This window comes from Schistocerca piceifrons, chromosome 7 (genome assembly GCF_021461385.2).
Source record: "Schistocerca piceifrons isolate TAMUIC-IGC-003096 chromosome 7, iqSchPice1.1, whole genome shotgun sequence".
NCBI classification, from domain to species: Eukaryota; Metazoa; Arthropoda; class Insecta; order Orthoptera; family Acrididae; genus Schistocerca; species Schistocerca piceifrons.
In genome coordinates this window covers 58,654,630-58,676,378 of record NC_060144.1, presented here as the reverse complement: position 1 = coordinate 58,676,378, position 21,749 = coordinate 58,654,630, and the positions used below count along the sequence as shown (strand labels likewise).

The following is a 21,749-nucleotide window of genomic DNA, read 5'->3' as shown; positions in this document are numbered from 1 at the left end:
TGTAGTACTTGAGATAGCAAGAGCCAAAATGTATCAATCATTGACTCATGTATGGATGTTGCTAGTTTGCTAACTACCACTGTGTTTGGTCAAGAACCAGTCCCACCACTTTTTGTGCAAGCTGTACTGACCCCACTATATAATTACTCAGGCAGCTGCTCTGTGAATAAAACCCTTAATCTTACTAAGTCCCGAGTCAGCATTGGTCGGGTTGCTGCAACATACACATACATACCACTTGTTTATATTTTTGCTTTCCAGTAGAGATAGTCATTGACAGCAATCACAATTTCTGCATAGGTGGTGCTACTGATGTATCGTTCTGGTGCAGTTATAAAAGAGGCTTCCATTTAACTATTATTTATTGGAAGCAGCCAACAATGCTATCCTCCTGAACTTCAACACTGTACCAATATCTCCTCCTCATGACTATACTATTTGGTAATCCAGTTCCTTTTAAGATAAATATGAGGCAAGAATTAGATGTAAGGGTTCGCCGTTATTAGGTGCATGTTCCAAAAACATAATTGCTACAAGTGATCTGCAGTGTTACTACTGCCAGACCAATGCTGACTGAATTTAAAACATGCTAATTTTCAAAAGAGCTTATTTGTAAGCTGTTGTGATACATTTGGCTTGTTTTGGATTGGCATTAACACTGGCTTTTGTTTTGTAAATATCAATTTCAATATAATTAAAAGTATTTGTGATATAGTAAAGATATAAAGAGGCATACCCTTTGGTGCTTGTTTGTGGTAGTGGCATAACATGGTTCTGTTTGTTATCAAATAGTTTCCCTTAAATATTTAAATAGAAAGCGTATTCTTCTGCTCAGTTACTTGTCTTTACAGCTTTTCTCTCAATATTGGCTGATCCTCATCCCAATGTTCTCGAGTACAGGACCAACTGTCCAAATGCCATCCACAAGCAACAGTGCTGCCTCAAAGAACAGAAACTTATTTATCCACATTCAAGTAAAGAAGAAACATTGAAATGATACAAAAAGAAATGGAACACAATCTGAGGATGAGTGCATGCCATGCTGTCCTTATATAGAGGAGAGCTACTGTAGATAGTCCACAGGTGCCGTGCTTTTTGAACAAATCGCTGGTGGCCGGCCCATGCAGATGTTGTTGACGGAGAATTTGGGTGTAGTGCACCGGTGACCTGATGCTGTGGCGTGTATACGGATATTTCCCATTGGGGAAAGGGCACTCTGCTGATGCAATTGTTGCGGCGACTAATGACACACCCATAGACTGTGTTGTGGATGCCACAGGTGATAACAGTAGTAGTGGTAGGAGACTCGGGGCCGATACTGGTGAATGGCAGTGAAAGTGTTGCGGCCACAGACATGTGAAGCGGCTGCCCCCCCCCCCCCCCCCCCCCCCCCACTGTGAAGTGCCATAAAAGAGGGCCAGTTATAAGGGTGCTGGTAGCATCTTGATGTCCAGGCCTTCGACATGGTGCAGTAGCACCAACAATAAAGGCGCTGGCCCCACAGGCCGGAGTGTCAGGGACAGTGGTGGTGAAGGACCATGGGCACCAGCCCAGCCTGCAGCAGAAGCGCAGGTGGCAGCAAAGGATCATAGGATGAGCCGGCAGCATGTGTTGAGGTGCCAGATCCTGTAGGACAGGCAGGAGGTGTCAGATTTTTGTCAGTTGGTACTTTATTCAGAACTTCACTTAATTTCTTAAGAACTGTGTTTGCACAACCACAAGATTTTCGATATGCTCAAATAAATATGAATTTTTGTAAATGTCAGTCATTGCTAGTTCATGTCTTGATATTTCAAAATGTCTCATTACTAAGAGTAAGATTAAGTTTCACTTGATTTGAGTTCCTTTTCTGACGTAAATGCTTGAACCTACAGCAACAACTTACCCCTTCATATGTTGTTCATACCACTACACGTCCATTACTACTAACACTTTACAATTAAGTACTTGGCAGAGGGTTCACAGAATGACTTGTTGAATTCTGTCTACATCAGTTTTCCGTGATCCTGTTTAGATTAGATTAGATCACATTAATTATTCATTCCATAGATCCACGAAAGAGGGGATCCTCCTGGGTGTGGAACATGTCAGATAAACACATTACAAAAATGTAATTAGGATAACTTGACTTTCATTCATTTTAATCACCCTCAGTCAATAAACAGTAAAATTATGTACATGAATTAAAATTAAACTTCTAATATTTACAGGTTTTAATACTTATATCTGCTTTCATTAAATTCATCATTGACACAGTAGCTAGTTACTTGGCTATTACTACCAAGTATTGTCAAAAATTAAAGTAAATTATTCATTTCAATGATCCTCTGTTAAGAAAAAGTAAAATTATGTTCAAGATTTAAAATTAAACTTCCACTATTTACCAACTTAAGACTTGCATCTGCTTTCCATACATCCATCATTCATGCAGTGGGTAGTTGCTTGGCTGTTACAACCAAGTATTGTCAAAAATTAAAGTATAATAAATTTTCATTAAAATAGTCTACTGCACTTGTTGAGAAATTCATGGATGGACTCTTAATGGTTGCTGGTAACTTATTGAAAATATGTGTTGCTGAATACTGGACTTCTTTCTGGGCAAGAGTAAGTGATTTTAAATCTTTATGTACATTGTTCTTATTCCTAGTATTGATACTGTGTACTAAGCAGTTAGTCGGAAAAAGATATGTATTATTTACTACAAACTTTGTTGTTGTTGTTGTTGTGGTCTTCAGTTCTGAGACTGGTTTGATGCAGCTCTCCATGCTACTCTATCGTGTGCAAGCTTCTTCATCTCCCAGTACCTGCTGCAACCTACATCCTTCTGAATCTGCTTAGTGTATTCATCTCTTGGTCTCCCTCTACGATTTTTTACTCTCCATGCTGCCCTCCAATACTAAATTGGTGATTCCTTAATGCCTCAGAACATGTACTACCAACCAATCCCTTCTTCTAGACAATTTGTGCCATTAACTCCTCCCCAATTCTATTCAGTACCTCCTCATTAGTTATGTGATCTACCCATCTAATCTTCAGCATTCTTCTGTAGCACCACATTTCGAAAGCTTCTATTCTCTTCTTGTCTAAACTATTTATTGTCCCTGTTTCACTTCCACACATGGCTACACTCCATACAAATACGTTCAGAAATGAATTCCTGACACTTAAATCTATACTCGATGTTAACAAATTTCTCTTCTTCAGAAACTCATTCCGTGCCATTGCCAGTCTACATTTTATATCCTCTCTACTTCGACCATCATCAGTTATTTTGCTCCCCAAATAGCAAAACTCCTTTACTACGTTAAGTGTCTCATTACCTAATCTTAATTCCCTCAGCATCACCTGACTTAATTTGACTACATTCCATTATCCTTGTTTTGCTTTTGTTGATATTCATCTTATATCCTCCTTTCAAGACACTATCCATTCTGTTCAACTGCTCTTCCAAGTCCTTTGCTGTCTCTGACATAATTACAATGTCATCAGTGAACCTCAAAATTTTTATTTCTTCTCCATGGATTTTAATACCTACTCCGAATTTTTCTTTTGTTTACTGCTTACTCAATATACAGATTGAATAACATCGGGGAGAGGCTACAACCCTGTCTCACTCCCTTCCCAACCACTGCTTCCCTTTCATGTCCCTTGACTCTTATAACTGCCATCTGGTTTCTGTACAAATTGTAGATAGCCTTTTGCTCCCTGTATTTTATCCCTTCATTAAGGAATAAATATACTGAGAAGCTGTGGTTAGTGTGCCTAATTCTTTGAATAGGTTTTGACATGATGTTCTTGGATTTATACTACACATTACTCTTATTATACGCTTCTGTACTAAAAAAAAATTTTCTCGGTTTGTGGAGTTACCCCAAAATATGATACCATATGACATAATGGAGTGAAAATATACCAGTTTTTTTAATATTTATATCTCCTATGTCTGACATCATTCGCATTGCAAACACAGACTTGTTTAGGCGATTTAGCAGTTCGTTAGTATGTCGCTCCCAACTGAATTTATTATCAAGTTGTAATCCCAAGAATTTTACACTCTCAACTTCTCCTATTTCCATGTCGTCTTATTTTATACACACACTAGAAGGAAATCTCTTGGAAGTTCTGAACTGCATATAGTGGGTCTTTTCAAAGTTTAATGACAGTGAATTAGCTATGAACCACTTATTAATGTCAGTAAAAATTTGATTAGCTGCCCTATCTAAATTTATATTTGGTTTACTATTTATTGCAATGTTTGTATCATCTGTAAATAGGACAAACTGGGCATCTGGTAATTTAACTATGACAGGTCATTAATATACACGAGAAAGAGTGGTGGACCTAGTATGGAACCTTGGGGAACATCACATGTAATTTCTTCCCAGTCCGATGATGCCTGATTGCCTACTGTTGAAGTGTTACGTAATGACACCCTTTGTTTTCTACTAGTAAGATATGACTGAAACCACTTTGCAGCACTACCAGTGATGCCATAATATTTTAATTTACTTAAAAGAACGCTGTGATTCACACAGTCTAAAGCCTTTGACAGGTCACAGAATATGCCAGTTGCCTCTAATTTGTTGTCTAATGAATTAAAGACATTTCACTGTAATTGTAAATAGCCTTCTCAATATCAGAACCCTTAAGAAACCCAAACTGTGACTTTGACAGTATATTATTCTCACTAAGGTGCTTAAGTAGATGCTTGAACATAACCTTTTCAAAGATTTTTGAAAAAGCTGGCAAAAGTGAGATTGGTCAGTAATTTGATGGCATTTCTTTGTCCCCTTTCTTGTGGAGAGGTGTAACTTCAGCATATTTAAGCCAGTCCTGGAATGTTTCTGTGGTAAGTGATTGACTACACAAATAACTTAAGATATGACTAAGCTCACATGAACACTCTTTTATTAACTTTTTTAATATATTATCATAACCACTAGAATGCTTTGATTTCAAGGACTTTATGATGGATTCTATTTCTTTGGGTGAAGTAAGTGTCAATTCCATTTTACTGAGGGTGCTTGTGTGTACTGGTCTCAGATGTTCCATTGCATTATTTAGTGAACCTGACAATCCCATGCTATCAGTAACAGAGACAAAATACTTGTTTAAATGGTTTGCAACACAACATGCGTTTGTTACCAAGATTTCATTTATTTTTAGAGCTATTTGTTCCTCCTCATTTCTGGTCCTACCTGTCTCTGACTTAACTATATCCCATATTGTTTTTATTTTATTGCTGGGTGTATTTATCTTCTCATAATGCAGGTGTTTAGATTTCTGGATAGTCTTCCTCAATATTTTGCAGCAGTATTTTAATGCTAGTGTCAAAGGTGTCCCTACATATCAGATAGTCTTTCCTTTTTGTCTCACATATCTTTATCCTTTGTGTGATCCATGGTTTCTTATTAGACTTCTGCTTAATTTGAGTTACCGTCAGGGGAAAACAATTTTCAAATAAGGTGCTAACTTTATTAATGAATGTTTTGTATTTTCCATTTGTGTCTTGGATGCTGTAAACATTCATCCAATTAATTTCTTTGAGCTATCTCCTAAATTTCGCAGTTTTTGGCTCTTTTAGTGGCCTCTTGTACTCAGTTCTGATAGATGTTTTACCCTGACAATTTTCAAAATTTAATGTTAGGTGTTGCATATCATGGTCAGATAGTCCATTTACTACTGGTTTTGTAATGTGGTTTAGTTGCCTAGAATTGTCTATAAAGATATTATCAATGGCAGTCTTAGAACATTTGTATACGCTAGTTGGTAAATTTACAGTAGAAATTAAATTGAATGACAATGTAACTGATTTCAGTAACTGTTCACTAACAGTGCTTTTCAGGACATCTATATTAAAATCACCAGCAACCACTAGCAACCACCATTTTAGATGAGATAATAAATCTTCAAGACCATTTATAAACAGGTTGAAATTTCCTGAAGGTGCTCTGTATATAGCTACTATTGTAAAGGACCTATTATGAAATTCTATCTCTGTTGCACATGCTTCTAAGTGCTGCTCTAAGCAAAATTTGTTAATGTCAGTATTCTTAAATTTAAAACTGTTTTTAACAAATGTGGCAACTCCTCCTTTCTCCATATTTTGTCTACAAAAGTAAGTGGCTAACTTAAATTCTGTAAGGTTTAACATATCTATACCAGTGGTCACATGGTGTTCAGAGAGGCAGTTTATATCAACTGGGTTCGATGACTCTAATTCCTTAATTTTACTTCTAAGCCCTTGAATATTTTGATGCACTAAAGATAGTTGGCATTTCATGTTTACCGAGATGAAATTGGGTGGAAATAAAATTTCTGCTGATTGCTGTAAATTTTTAACCAACAGCTGTGGTCACTGATCCAATGTGCCAGGATTATGCTGTTTAATTTCTTTCTCAAACTGAAGGTTTGTTTCAATCTGTACTTCTCTCAGAACTTGACTTTGTTCTGTCCCACCTATCCTAAAAAAGATGCTGCTCCAACACCTATGACCACTGGTATATTACCACTCATGGCAGTGCCTCCCCTCCTTACATTTCCTGCTATTAGCCCAGCCAGTTTATCCTTCCCTTTCCTGTTCAGGTGTAGGCCATGTCTAGTATAATCCCACCTACTGAGAGAATCAATAGAAACCAAACCAATATGTGACCCCGCACCCGACCCAAGTAGCCACTCCAACTCTAAATTAACTCTCCTGACAGAAGAGTTTAAATGAGGTCGGTCATGGTGTCTCAGGACAGACACAAACCTACACTAACAAAGAGATAGAGGGGCTGGGCAGTACTTACTTCAGCTCAGTACAGCTGATAGATACACAAAACAGAACAGAAAATTTACATTCCTAGCTTTCGGAACTTTGTTCCTTCGTCAGGGAGGAGAGAGGGGAAAAAAGGGAAGAAAGAAAAGTGGATTCAGTTACTCACAACCCGGGTTATGAAGCAACAGGGGAAAGGTAAACAGGGAGGCTCAAAGTGGAGGCATGGGTGTCAGAGGGAAGCCAAAGATATTTGCTGTAAGTACTGTGCCAGCTTCAAACCAAAGAGGGTGCATATAGAAGTATAGAGGTATATAGTATAAACACAACTATGTAGGATGGAAAGATGCATGAATGGCTAAAGAGGAAAGCGAAAGAGGAGAAGACTGAAGAGTAAATGGGAGTGAGGTGGGTAACGTAGGTTCAGTCCAGGGGCATGGCGGGATGAAAGGATATGTTGGAGTGCAAGTTCCCATCTCCGCAGTTCCGAGGGACTGGTGTTGGGTGGGAGAAGCCTAATGGCATGTACGGTGTAGCAGGTTCCTAGGTCCCTAGAATTATGCTGGAGGGCATGCTCCGCTACTGGATATTGGACATCTCCTAGGCGGACAGTTCGTCTGTGCCTGTTCATGCGCTCAGCCAGTTTAGTTGTCGTCATACCAATGTAAAAGGCTGTGCAGTGCAGGCATGTCAGCTGATAAATGACACGTGTTGTTTCATGTGTGGCCCTGCCTTGAATTGTGTATGTTTTACCACTGGTATGTCTCGTTGCTGATGCAATCTTTGCCGGCTCACACTCTATATTGTACCCAGGATCTCTGTCAATACTATTCCCCGCCCCACCTGCAATAACCACGGTGTATTTCTTGGTAAAATCTTTACAGAGTGAACATAAATCCTCTGTCACCTGACCCAGACCAGCACTAGGTTTAAAAAAATTTGTGACCTGGTATTCTGATCCTAACTCTTGTCCTGCAAAAGTTGGCCTACACCTCTAGCATGTGAACTACCTAACAACAAAATTTTCTTTCTCTTTGCTGACTTCCCTACATTCTTATTCAATTTTCTACTGAAAGTTTGTTGTGTCCTCTCTACACCTACCTCTGTCTGTGGATCATCCGTTTCTAACTGAACCAACAGGTCAAACTTATTCTTCACATTCACCACAAAGCTGTTACCTGTTGCCACTTCCCACCTCTCTTTACTCTTCTCCCTCTTTAACCTGTTCAAATCTTCCCTAGCCTGCTCTAACTGTGCCTGAAGGACAGCAATTTTCCCCTCCTGTTCCACTATTTTCCTATCTCTACTGCATATCCTACAGAAGCACTGATGGGTCTGATCCACTTCCCCATTTCTCACGCCACTACAGTCACCCCAATGGAAAAAACTACTGCAGCCATCACACCAAACCCTGGAACTAACAGTTCTGCGGCACGTCAGGCACTTTTCACTCATGGTAAAAATCTTACTTTAGTGACAATAAATCAAATTAAATTACTGAAAAACAAGAAAATACGTTTACGAAAGATTAGGTCTAGTCTCAATCTTGTGTAAACAAACTTACTTTTGTGACAATAAGTTAGATTACCGAAAAGAAGAAGAAAAACACGTTTACAAAAATTAGGCCTAGTCGCAACTGTATGTAAACAAAGCTACTACCGTATGTGCAAAGTTTCCAGATACCGGAACTTAAAATTTGTGCTGTGTTTCACAAAATAAAGAGTTGAACAACAAAGGGATATGCTTTTCTTAACTTGCTGGAATGGAACAGAACAATTAAGTGAGATTCTATAAGCACATTTTAAACATAACACTGGTGTTCCTCATGGCCCTTGTTTAAATGTGGCTGTCTTTGTTACTATGGTGTTCAGAAATGATTGTGATGATATATACAATGAAGAAAGTGCACAATATTTTCATAATCACTTTCTTCGCTCTCATCACTTCTGTTTTTGAGTGCCATTGGTAAGATCCAGATGCATGACTGCCAGTGTTTCTTGAGTTAACTGGTATGGCCCTGAGTTGTCATCATTTAATATTCTGAACCTAAAGTGGAACCCTTATGATGCAACTTGCCGCCACCACCACCACCACCACCATGTCTACTACTTCCAGTAGTAGTAGTAGTAGTAGTAGTACAACATGTGTGAAACATTCAAGGCAGAGGAAGCTGAAATGTACAAAAAAGGGAAGTAAATATGTCTCCATGGAAACACGTGACCATCAAGGATACAGTGAGTTAAGGAGTGTTGACAAATTTTTAGTTGCACAACTTATTATGTTAGAAGATATTCGTATCAAACATAGTATATTCAGAAAAATACTGCTTTTCTAGTTATACTTTTTAACTAAATTTGTTATGTCACAACACACTTAACAGTTATTTAAACATGCTGATTACTATTGTGGAGTAACAATGATGAAATGGGTGCTTTCTTGTATGATCATATGCAGTTGTTTTCAAGGAAGGAAGATAGGTTAGGATTTTACAACCTGTTGGTAACCAAGTTTAAAAGTTTCAGAATTTCTCACGTATCTGATTTTCACAACTAATTATAGAGAAAAAAAAACAATTATATATTACATCCTTAAGTGTGAATATACATGTGAAACAGAACTTCACTGACAAACTTTCATAGTTGTTGACAGACACTTTCTGAGTATATTGGAATAAGAGGTGCACAGTCTCTGGTGCCTCATTACAGAGCTGTAGCCTTTCATTTGGTTTCTTGATCCAGTTAGCTTTGTATCTGTATTTTACTAAAAATAGAAGATGATATGTGACCCCAATGGACTTCTTCTGGGGGCATGTGAGGAGTCTAGTTTACAAGAATCTAGTCTATATTCACATAGACCTGGTTGTTAGAAGTACCTCAGCCACAGCTGTGGTATGCCAAACTCCTGGAATTCTTGAGCATGTAAGACATTTGAGAGTGTGTTGCTGTACACTGTGTTGTGATCATGATAGTAATTTGAACAATACCTGTAAGGGAACGGTTTTGCATTTGTTATGTGCAGTACTGTACACTGACAGAACAGACTGATAAAAGTGTTCCTTTTTTGTGTGTGAGTTGCTGCACTACTCTGTGTTTATGCAGTATGTATTGGTTATTGAATATTACAGAAGCTTCAGTGTTGTGAAGGTATTTTCACAGAAACAAAGGTGATTGTGATAACAAACTGAATAAATCATAACTACATTATTACTCTGTAAAGAGCCACCAGAGACTGTGGGTCCCTTATACTAAAATACTCAGAAGATATCCGTAAAAAACTAGTAAAAGTTTGTTGCTGGAGTTCTGGTTCACCCTGTATACATAGTCTCATTGATGTCTTAAAATATCACACACTGACAAAATTTGGAATATTTTTCTTGCAGGTTTCTTTCAAGCTTTAACAGGCCAAACCTGAAGTATAGTGTCTTGCCAAAGAAAGGGAAAGGCATCACGAAAGATATTGTTTCATTTATAAGAAGTAAGCATCCCCGGGACTCAGGAATTATTTATTGTCTGTCACGGAATGAATGTGATACAGTCTCACGAGATTTGGTGAGCGCAGGTATTAAAGCAGCTCCATACCACGCTGGCCTGACAGACAAGCAACGAGCGAAATCACAGACTGACTGGATCAGTAGTAAAACAAAGGTCAGTAGTATTTCCATATACATGATCATTTTAACCAGGAAGAGGTTCCCAAAATGTGAAGCTTTCGCTCTGCAGCAATCTCATCTATCAGTAATAGCATTGCACATGAAAGTAAAGGTCTCAGGTTTGAGCCCCAGATATAACTGTTTTAATTATTATCTTTGGCGCAATCAATGATTTATGTCTTCTATTTGTTTTTGTATACATTTTATTCTGTTGTTGAATGTTCTATTTAACAGAGTTGTATGAGTTAAGCTTTAGTTTTTATGTTGCAATAAAGCTAATTATGTAGCCCCACAATAAATGGTGACCCCACCGTGATCTCTGACAGTAACTGACATGAAATTCCATGGTCACTAATGCTTCATATCATGTTGCAGCGCGCTAAGTATGAATATCCGTGCCAATTGCATCACACATCTTCCGCATCCCAGTTCATCATAGCTACATAATGTCAGACCTGCCACCAACTGTAGACATGTCTACTGGTTCATTAATTAATTATGTGACGGTAAAGCTGCCACCGTTTTGGCAACAGAATTCCATGGTGTGGTTTGTGCAATTTGGAAATCAGTTTGTGCTAGAGCATCTAACTGCAGACAAGATGAAATACAGTTACATAGTTGCTGCTCTCAATGAAGATATGGTCACACAAATGCAAGACATTCTGGCGCCACCATCAAGCACTGATCATTACTTAACCATCAAGAATGCTCTGATTATCCAGCTTTGACAGTCAGAGGTGAAGAGATTGGGGAAACTACTCCGCACTGAAGAGCAAGGCAATTGCACCTCATCACAGCTACTACGTTGACTATGTACATTAGCAAGCAACACAGTGGGTGACAGCATTCTGTAGAATATTTGGTTATCACACCTGCGCAGAAGATATTGACAGTGTGTGCTGGTGATGTAGATGCAGTCGCACAAACTGTGGGTCATATAGCGGAAATGTATCCATCCACGTGCATTGCAACAGTTTGCCGACAGCCTCGGGCAGATAACACCATCGCCATACTACTACCACAGGTTGCCAAGCTCACTGCACAAGTTGCTGCATTATTGATCCAGACTACCAGTTGCTGATCTCATTGCCACCGCTCACCAGAAAACCGGTCACTCACTTTTGTCAGCAAGAATTTGCAGGTACCATTAATGGTATGGTTCTGAGGCACAGAAGTGTAGCCTACCGTATGAACAGGGAAACTGGAAACTGGCTCTCCAGACAGCAGCCATTGACTGTTTGTAACAGAGCATGGCACAAAGTTAACAGTTTTTGGTAGACACAGGTGTTCACATGTCTGTCTATCCGTTTACCTGTCTACCAGACCGCAACTGTGATGACTGCTGTCTTTTAGTTACCAGTGGTTCCAGAATCGCAATGTATGGGTGTGTCGCATTAGTGCTGTACTGAAGCCTGAAGCGCAAATTTGAATGGCAGTTCATTGTATCAGACATGATGCACCCCATTCTTGGGCTCGGGTTTTATGGATTCCTGTCTGACCCCCTTCACCAACACCTTCTTGACAACGCTACCAACCTAGCAAGCCAAGATAGAGTGCTACGCGTGGAAGACACAGCAATACGGATGATTACTGGTGATTCTAGATTCATAGAGCTTGTTAGACAGTTCCTGGAGATCACATGCCACACTCCCACACTGGCATCTGCACAGCACTCAACAGTGCACTATATTTTGACTACACATGGACCACTACTTTATGCTTGCGCCGCTTGGCACCCCAGAAACTGGAGATAGTTAAGCAAGAACTATTATCAGTGCTTGCACAAGGAATCTGCCACACATTGAGCAGTAGTTGGTCATCACTACACAAAGTCCCAAAAAAGAATAATGAATGGCATCCATGTGGCAATTATAGACAGCTCAGTGCCAGAACCATTCCAGATTGATATCAAGTACTGCATAACAAAGATCTTACATTCAATGTCCACACACATCTTTTCTATGTTGGACATAGTTTGTGCTCCGATACCTGTGGCACCAGATGACATTGCTAAGATCAATGTCTTCACACTGTTTGGACTATTTGAATTTATCCGAATGCCTTTTGGACTTTGTAATACTGCCCAAACATTTCAACTGTTCATGGATTAAGTCACATGTGACTTAAACTTTTGTTATATGTATGTTGACGACCTCCTGGTCATGTCAAACTCAGACACAGAACACGTGGCACACTTAAGACAGATCTTCACTCGTCTACATGCACATGGCGTGCTCATCAACCCATCAAAGTGCATCTTCAGAGCAGCTGAAATACAGTTCCTAGGTTATACTATGAAGGCGCAAGGAATACGGCCATCATGAGAGAAAGTAGAAGCTATTCTTAGTTTCCCACAGCCTACAACAGTTAAAGAATTACAACACTTTTTTGGTGTAACCAATTTTTACTGTCAGTTTGTTTGCAATCATGCCCTGCCTAGTTACACTGCTGAATCAATTATTGCATGCTTCATCAAAGCCAAAGGACAAACTCCAGTGGAATAGTGAGTCCCAGTTGGCATTTACCAAGCTGAAGACTAGCGTCAAAGAACCTACACTGTTTGTGCATCCAGTTCTGCAGGCACCTCTCGTCTTGATGGTCAACAATTGGTGCCGTACTGCAACAGCAAATCGACGAGCACTGGCAATCCTTAGCCTTTTTCAGTAAAAAGTTATCACAATCTCAACAGACTTGGTCCAACTATGATCACAAATTGTAAGCTGCCTATGCTGTTATCAAGAAATTTCATCTTATGTTGAATGGACAACAGTTCCCTCTCATCACATATCACAAGCCACTAATATATGCTTTCTGCCAACATCCTGAGAAAGTGACACCTCATCAGCTGCAACATCATGACTATGTTGGACACTTCATTACCAATATTATTCATTTTGCTGGAGAACTCAACATTCAGCTGATGCTCTCTCGATCGAAGCAGTCACTGATGCAGTTGATTTTGAAGCTCTCGTGGCAGCATGCCAATCAGATAGTGAGTTATGAGATTTGTTAGTGCAACCATCAGGCCTACAACTCTGCCTTAATATGCTGCCTCCAGCAACTGTGATGGTGTATTGTAACATCGTGACTAACAAACCATGACCATTTGTGACTATTGATTTTGTCAACAGGCAATTGCCTCTTTACATAAAATGTCACACTCTGGGGTAAGAGCAGCTACCAACATGGCGAAGCAAGCTTCCATCTGGCCGCACATGGACAAAGATTACTCGCAATATGTGTGGCAAAGTGTGGCCTGTCAACGAAATAAAGTTAGCCAGCAAATCGGGTCACCTCGTGGCACATTCTTTCCTTTGAATCATAGATTTGAAAATGTCCACCTAGAACTTGTAGGACCACTCCCACCACCAGAAGAATACACATACTGCCTTACAGCCATCAATTGTTTTACACCGTACCCCAAGGTGTTCCCGACATTACCTGAAACTGTCGCGAATGCGTTCTTCCAGGGATGGAGCACCCATTTCGGTGTGCCTCTACAAATTACAACAGACCAGGGAAGACAATTCGTGTCATATCTTTTCAAAGCACTCACCGTGCTACTGGGTATGAAGCCGATTAGAGCTACAGCTTACCACACAGCAGTGAATGGTTTAATTGAATGCGTGCACCAGCAACTGAAAGTGTCACTTTGATGTCATGAGCCACAGCAGTGGACACAGACATTGCCCATCATCCTCCTGGGTCTCTGTGCATTGCTATAAGAAGATCTGAAAGCCATGACTGCAGAACTTGTTTATGGCCATCCGAGATTACTTCATTGACCCATCAGATTTCGTACAAAAGATGTGTATACAAATTCAGCAACTACTCATGTTGCTGCATGGGATCGGCAGACACATTGCCCATTTGTTTTTGATGAACTATGAGAGTGCCATTATGTCTTTGTATGGCATGATGCAGTATGCAAGCCACTGCAGCCACCATATGATGGACCTTGCTGTGTCATCAGTAGGGAAGACAAGACACTCAAGATTGATGTGATGGATACGCCAACCACCAGCACTGTTGACAGGCTCAAACATGCTTTCTGCACACCCTACATTGGTATGTACTCACCTTCATGCACCATGGACTCCGCAAACACTGCAGCCGCTCCATCGCCTGATACAGATCAGCTGCAACAGATGTCGGAGGCAACTTCTAATGTGCAGTCAGCAGCCTGTGTAGAACCTGTTGTCACACAGTCCAGACGACACATCCGATTCAACAAAAAATATCGTTGACGCTAATGGGAAAATGGTGAAGGTCAGTGTAATGCTCTGCAGAAATAATAAGTATTTTAATGATTACCTTTGGCACAATCACTGACTTATGTTTTCTCTATGTTTTTGTGCATGTTTGATTCTGTTGTTGAATGTACTATTTAACAGAGTTGTACGAGTTACACTTTAGTTTTTATGTTGCAATAAAGCTAATTATCTAGCTCCACAACAATGTACATTATGCAACAAATAGTGTGGAAGTAGGGAATAAGCACATTGAAGATTGTATAAACATTGTATTCATTATTTTGAATCATATCACACTGCACATATCAACCAAGAAAAGCATATGATGAAGTTCAGAAATCAAAGAGTAAATAGCTTTTTCAAAAAGTAAATATTTTTCCCTAATTCACGTAATATTCTTCAAATCAATAAGTATCTTGTACTACACACTTTCCAAAATAGCCTATGTTCTTCCTCGGGGTTCAAGTTACCTCTTTTTCCCAATTCCATCAAAATCGGTTCAGTGGGTTAGAATAGTAAATTTATATGTCATGTGTGATGCAATAGTTTTCATGCACCACAGTATTTATAATGTCAAATATCCTGATCTATGTGTCGTACATAGATATAATTTTATAAGTACATTCAGTGGTATATATGAAAACTATCTGGAAAATATGTAGCAAATACAATCAGTAGTTAAGAAATAATAAATTAAAATGTCACGTTTGATTTGAAAATGAACAGTGAAAATGTAACAAGTGTAAAACTTTTATCCTTTCATTATTATGTGGCGAGTGTCGGCGAGAAAAAGTTTCGTAAAGCTTGTAAATTATGTGTGAAGTGTGTTGTTAAGTCACTAGTGCTCTTGTTCTCAAATACTGGGCGAATAACATCTGGGTATTTGCATGTCATGACCCCTTCCCCACCCCTGTGATAGGTAGGTGGTTCTTACCCCCACAGTGATGCTTTCCAGACTGAGTGAGATGAGTACTAGGTTTACCTGAAATTGGCACAGTGATTTTGGAGAGAGTGTGGAACACATGTACATACATACATAACAAATACATTTTTATAATATGTATGTGTGTCTTTTTTCCTGTGATCCAATTTTGATGAATTAAAGCGTACAAGGTGTCCCGAACTATGTGCAAGTTACTCGCAAAAACCTCTTGAAAATTCATGTATTACTTTTGGAAATTAACAGTATAGTGAAAAGATAGACCGCTACTCACCACAAAAATGATACATTGAGTTGCAAACAGGCACAATATTGCGCCTGCCTGCAGCGCAATGTATCACCTTTATAATGAGTAGCAGTCTGTCTTTTCCATATGTTTTGGTGTTCCAACATGGAGTTTTTCATGTGTAATTTAGTTGTGGAGATTAGTGTGTTTAAAAGACAAACAGACAGGTGCGATGGTTTTATAGATTTATTGTTAGTGTAGAGGGTGTTTGGGGATGTTCTTTAAATTCATTAACTCATTTGTATTACTTTGCTGGTTTTCTTGTTTATTATTATTATTATTCTCAAAGCTCCCTAAGTGGAAGATGGTAAGTAAAGATGGATCGTTTTCCATTCTTCTTGTTCTTTTTATTTTCCCACCAGTTTTTCATTGTTTGCAAGAGTTTAGCTCTTCTTTCCTCATTCCATTTTGTTCCAGTTCTTTGGGCTTTTGTCTCTGGTTTAACCAACCATTTCTCTACTTTGAGTCTAAAATTGTTCCTTATATCTGTTTCTTCTTTGGTTATTATTATTATTATTATTATTATTATTATTATTATTATTTTATTGGAGTTAAAACATAAGGAAGGAAGATCAGGTTTTAACATCCCATTAACCACCAGGCAGTGAGAGACAGAGCACAAGCTTGAATTGAAGGAGGGCATTAGCTATATTTGTTTTCAAACAAACCTTCCTGGCATTTGCCTGAAACACTTTGGGGAAGCTATGGAGAACTTGAATCAGAATAGCTGGAAGGAGATTTGAACTGGTAGCATCAGCGGGAGTCCAGTGTCAACAACCACTGTGCCACCTCTTCGGGTGAGTTGAAAGAGCTAACTAAACAGTAGAAATGCATCTTGGCAAAGAAAGAGAGAGTGCAAATGTTTCTACAGGGTGTATACGACCCGGTACAACCGGGAGATCCGGGAAAAAATGGGGAATTTTTCGTTGTTTTAGTTTTCAGTTACATTTTTGTAATTTTGACTGGTAAGAATCGATACTCTAACAAAGGATATTACTGTATCCTGCTACTGCAGATTAATATTGCGCCAATGAAACATGAACAAGAAAAAATATGAAAATAAAACATAAAATATAAAGTTGTACCTTCTCCCTCTTCTGGCTACAGAAATATGGCTGTTTGCTGTGTAAGCAGTCGTAGCAAGCAGCTAGATGCAAGTGGGAAAAATTTTACTGCCGCATCCAAGCTGCCAGATTCACGCATGCACAGCAGGCCCAGTTCTATGAGGGAGGGAGGGGGGGGAGGCAAACCGAGGTCTCTGACCCAGGTGACAATTGCGGGTGGGGGGTGGGGGGGGTGGGGGGGTGGGGGGGTGGGGCAAATTCATATTCTTGAGGAGAAAAAAAAAAAACTTGTTTCACAAAACGCCTAGCATCCAGCGCACGTTGGTCTATGGATTACTCATATGATTTTGAAACACATTCCTGTTGGTTTTTGAACACACTCTGTAAGTTGATTTCTGAATGAATCATAAGTTGATTTTTGAATGTGTGCATAGTGTACGTGATGTCTGTCAGGGGAATCCTCGTTGCATCTAGAAATAAACTTTCCTGCAGGCTAAAGGGGACCGAGCTATACGAGCTGAGCGGAGTAAAGCCGAATGAGTGAATGCCAATCACTATCTGATTATGTTGTTGATTGGGTTTGCGAATGATCAGTGTTGTTATAATTACTAGGGAACTCGAGAGTCAGACTACCAGAGTAGAAATAAACAACTAACAGGAATAGCAGGTAAGAAAGATTACGTATTATCTTCTCGGTGTATCCAAGAAAATGAAATTTTGTCAGAAAATTTTTGGCCAGATCGCTTCACTAGTAAGGGCCAGTTGTACAGCCCCGTCTAGCAGCTGCTTTAGTTCTATTCTGGAAGTAGCGCGGAAAATGGTTTGTACAAACAGAACAACTCCTAACTGGGATAACTAAACCAGTGTTTCTGGCGGGGTTAGTGAAGTTAACGGTGAATAATTTTTGACAAAGGTGGGAATAGTTCCAGAATTAGTCATGACAAGATTGTTTGTTAGAACAAGGAAGAAGAAACGGGGACATCACACAGACTAGGGAAGAATATGACAATTCCAAGTATATATAAAAATCTCGTACTACTACTTTTCGATCTCATGCTCGAGAAACTGGAGCGTATGAATCAAATGTGAAACTATTTTCTAACATAAAGCTTTTTGCTTGTAGTAGGCCTAATAGGCATTTTATGTCGGTCTTCGTGAATTATATTCTGTCGTGTTATAAAAATGACCACTTGTGCCAAAACAGTCTCGTTTATTTGGTGTGTGTTACAATTTCTGCAATGTTTTATCTAGCAGACAGTGGCAAAATAGATGTAATCAGATCGAGAAACCACACCAGTCTTGGGTACTGTTTGTATTAACAGTTTACGCAGTATTAGACAACGATATTTCAATTTTTTTATGTAGCAAAAGTTTGACAAACTTTGATGAGGTAATAGATTCTTTTGCAGAAAGGGAAGCACGCCATGTAAAGCTGTAGCAAGATTAGAGAGAATATACTGCTAGGAGCTAAGGATTGTAGAAAAGTGTACTGTCTTGTTTGTCTCTTATCTTCACTGGTTTTATTTATCCTATATTTAATTTTGTGTCACCCAAAACATAAAGTGATTAGGTAACAGGCAGTAAAGAGTGCAAATTTTCTGAAGAGTTCTTGTTGTCCCGATTACAAATAATCACATCCAGTATCAAATGCGAAGTGTTTTTTCAAAATAGGGGCAGGGCGTCAAACCGGGCAACTGGGAGCAGGAGAGGCACCACAGGACATTTTAATTTCCACTGTCCTGAATATAGTTTGATGTCATCCAGTACAAAATATACACATTTCAATTCCACGGAGCAAAATACAGTGACGTGTGATAGAAGAATGCTGTGTGAAGAGGGGTGGCACTGCACTCTGGTACACTTAAGACCAAATAACATGTCTTACATTTCTTTGAATGTATATGTTTTATGTATCAGGCTTTTCAGAAAGATGAGCACTACAAAAGGAACATATTTTTGAAAATTCGATTTTTTAACATCATTTTTGACATCGTATCTCAAACGCTCGAGGGGGGGGGGGGGCGCCACTATCTTAGTATTGCCCTGGTTCGGAAATATTATGGAAATATCATAGATCCACATCTGATGCGCAGAGCAGTCCGAGTTATAGTGGGGAAGTGAGTAGTCTCCACGTGACCTGTGTTTACATTTAGTGATTTTGCTGTTTTCTCTTTGTTTACTGTTCTCACATCAAATGAAAACAAAACGGATTTCTGTGGCCGGGAGCTATCAAGTGAATTAAAATAAATTCACATAATTATGGAAGGCTAATATATGTTATTAGTTTCAGATTTTATTTTATTCCCACTTTTCTGACAGTCATGCATTAATCGCCTTGTAGAAGAATTAAGATATTTTTGTCAGTTTGCTAAAGAAATTTGGTTTTTATTAACCTTTTATGCTGAGGCAGTCAATGTGTTTGAAACCAAGTGTTTAGTTCCACACTATTGGCTAATTTCAACTGCTCGCTGCATTTCAAGTGCACATTTTCATCTTCTAGCACATATGGCATTATGCCATAATAAAGAATCAAAAATGAGTTAATGCAGTACTGGTACTCCAAGAAAATTTACATCCCAAAACCCACACTGAAAAGCTTAATATCAGCCCAAGGACTACGTCATTGGGAATTTGGATATACGAATGTGCTCTTTAAGTATACACTTTAAATGTGCCATTTTAGTATGGTTCGTGAAATTCTGATGCTCTTGGAGTATCCTCTGATGTCTTTTTTATTTTATGACATAATGTAAGATCTTTAAAGTTTTACACTAACGAACATGCGAGCTTCCTGCGTCCTAGTAGCTGCCAAAGTGTGGTGGTGCCTGTTATCTGGCGCTCTCTGACAACTACTGAAACGAACCTATTTCTAATGGGTTGCAGGAAAATATTGTGAATGGTGGTTTGAAAATTGTTACTTTTAAAGTAAATTTCCTTTCCCGCAAGTGGAACTTTGTGCGAGAATGTACGATGAATTTCTTAAATCACAGAGCGTTTGATGACGAGCCATTTCGAGCCCAGAAGATCAGACATTCATGTTGTTATTATGAGCAAATTGATGTAGAGCTACGGGAAGCTCTCTCTCCTCTGCAGTAGCTAATTTATTTGTGGAAAACTTTGAGGACAAGTCACTGGACTTGGCTAAAAATTTTACTGGCACATTTGTGTGATATATCTTAAAGTGTAACACGTGCAAAAAAGATCAACATTATATGTGAAAGCTTAGCTTCTCTTGCAGCTTATTAACCTTAGAGACCAATATTATATGTGAAAGCTTTGCTTTTCTTGTAGCAACACTATGTATATTAATTTAAAACATTAACTTTTCCTGTTTGTGCATCCGTGCTACTTATCAGTGATTTGCTGTTAGATGACTGGTCTGAATAACCGCTGTCGTTGGCTGGCAGGATCACGTGACATGAGCTATGACTGGCTTTACAAAAGGCATCGCAATCTCGATTGCAATGGTTCAGAAAGTAACATGCGGTGTTTGGTGGAATTCGAATTTATACTTTCGTAATACAAAAATATGTAGCATACGTGTTGCTGCACATCAAAGATCTTTCCAAAAGGGGTCTTCTTCCTTGAGTTTCGTTTTTTAAAGTGCCTGGAAATTCTACGTCTGTGTATAAAAACATAACCATCAAAGGATTGATATGTTTTACAGTTCTGAGGGAAAATATACTGTCACTTTATAACACAGAAAAAGTGTGTTTCATCCGGGAGAAAGTGTATTTTTAACCGGGAAATCCAGGAAAAATCCGGGAATTTTTTTCCTTGTCCGCGTATACACCCTGTTCCACATTTGGCTCCCTTCAGCAGGCTGACATCATTAACCCTGTTCCACATTTGGCTCCCTTCAGCAGGCTGACATCATTAAAGATGTAGCCATTAACACACAACCTTTGAGCTTATAACAGACAGAAATATGTTGCAAAGATTCATCTCTATTAACCTCAGAAGTAATGCAGAATTAAACCATAAATTTCCTCACTTCCTTCTCTCAGATAGTTTCAAATGAACGTGAATTGCAACCAGGGGGAGTTTTGCTTATTGCTTTCATGGTATGAAGAGGACTTTGTCTAATGGTGCTACTGTGCTGAAGAAATAAAAAATCAGGTAATAAGTTCATGATCAATTTATGACTGCCACGTTATAATTTTTTGTGGTTAATTGGTCTCTCTCTCTCTCTCTCTCTCTCTCTCTCTCTCTCTCTCTCTCCCTCAAGTGTCCGAGTGTCCGGACCTGATGATATGCTTGTTTCATTAGTGGAAGATGCAGCACTTACATATTTTGGAGAAAGGTTGTCAAATGGGTATATATTGTTATAGAATTCAGTATGGTTCAACAAATCTTTGTTATTGTGGATCATTCGAATATCCACATCTTCTTAGCTTCTAATTTTGTTTTACATATGGGGCTGTTATTACAGCAGCTGCTTCCTCTCTATTAGTCTATTTAATGAATGTAAACAGACACTGTTAAAATCATGTTCGGGCACAGGTTGAGCACATACGAGGTGTGTGAGCAAAGTAATGAGACTGACAACACTGCAAGCAATCTGGCAATACTTTTGTGTTGTACTTGTGTAGACCGGTGTGTTCACCCATTCTGGATGCTCAGTCCCAGTTTCAGCTCTGCACAGCCATCACATGATTTTTGAGAGTGCCATTGATGAAGTGTTTTTGTTGTGTTACGAAAATGGAACAGTAGAATTTAGAGCATCAAGTTTTGTGGTAACTTGGGGAAACCATGAGTGTGACATTTAAAAAGTTGAAACAGGCCTATGGGGAACATTCC

At 39.0% G+C, this 21,749-nt stretch overlaps 1 protein-coding gene across 1 annotated transcript in view; it reads left to right on the top strand.

The window, feature by feature from the left end:
* The window catches only part of LOC124709129 (Bloom syndrome protein homolog), a 189,955-nt gene that overhangs the window by 103,346 nt on the left and 64,860 nt on the right, over positions 1–21,749 (top strand). The window contains exon 16 of the mRNA XM_047240790.1: positions 10,137–10,401. Within this exon, the coding sequence (XP_047096746.1) occupies positions 10,137–10,401 (265 nt within the window). The remainder of the gene's footprint in view (positions 1–10,136; positions 10,402–21,749) is intronic.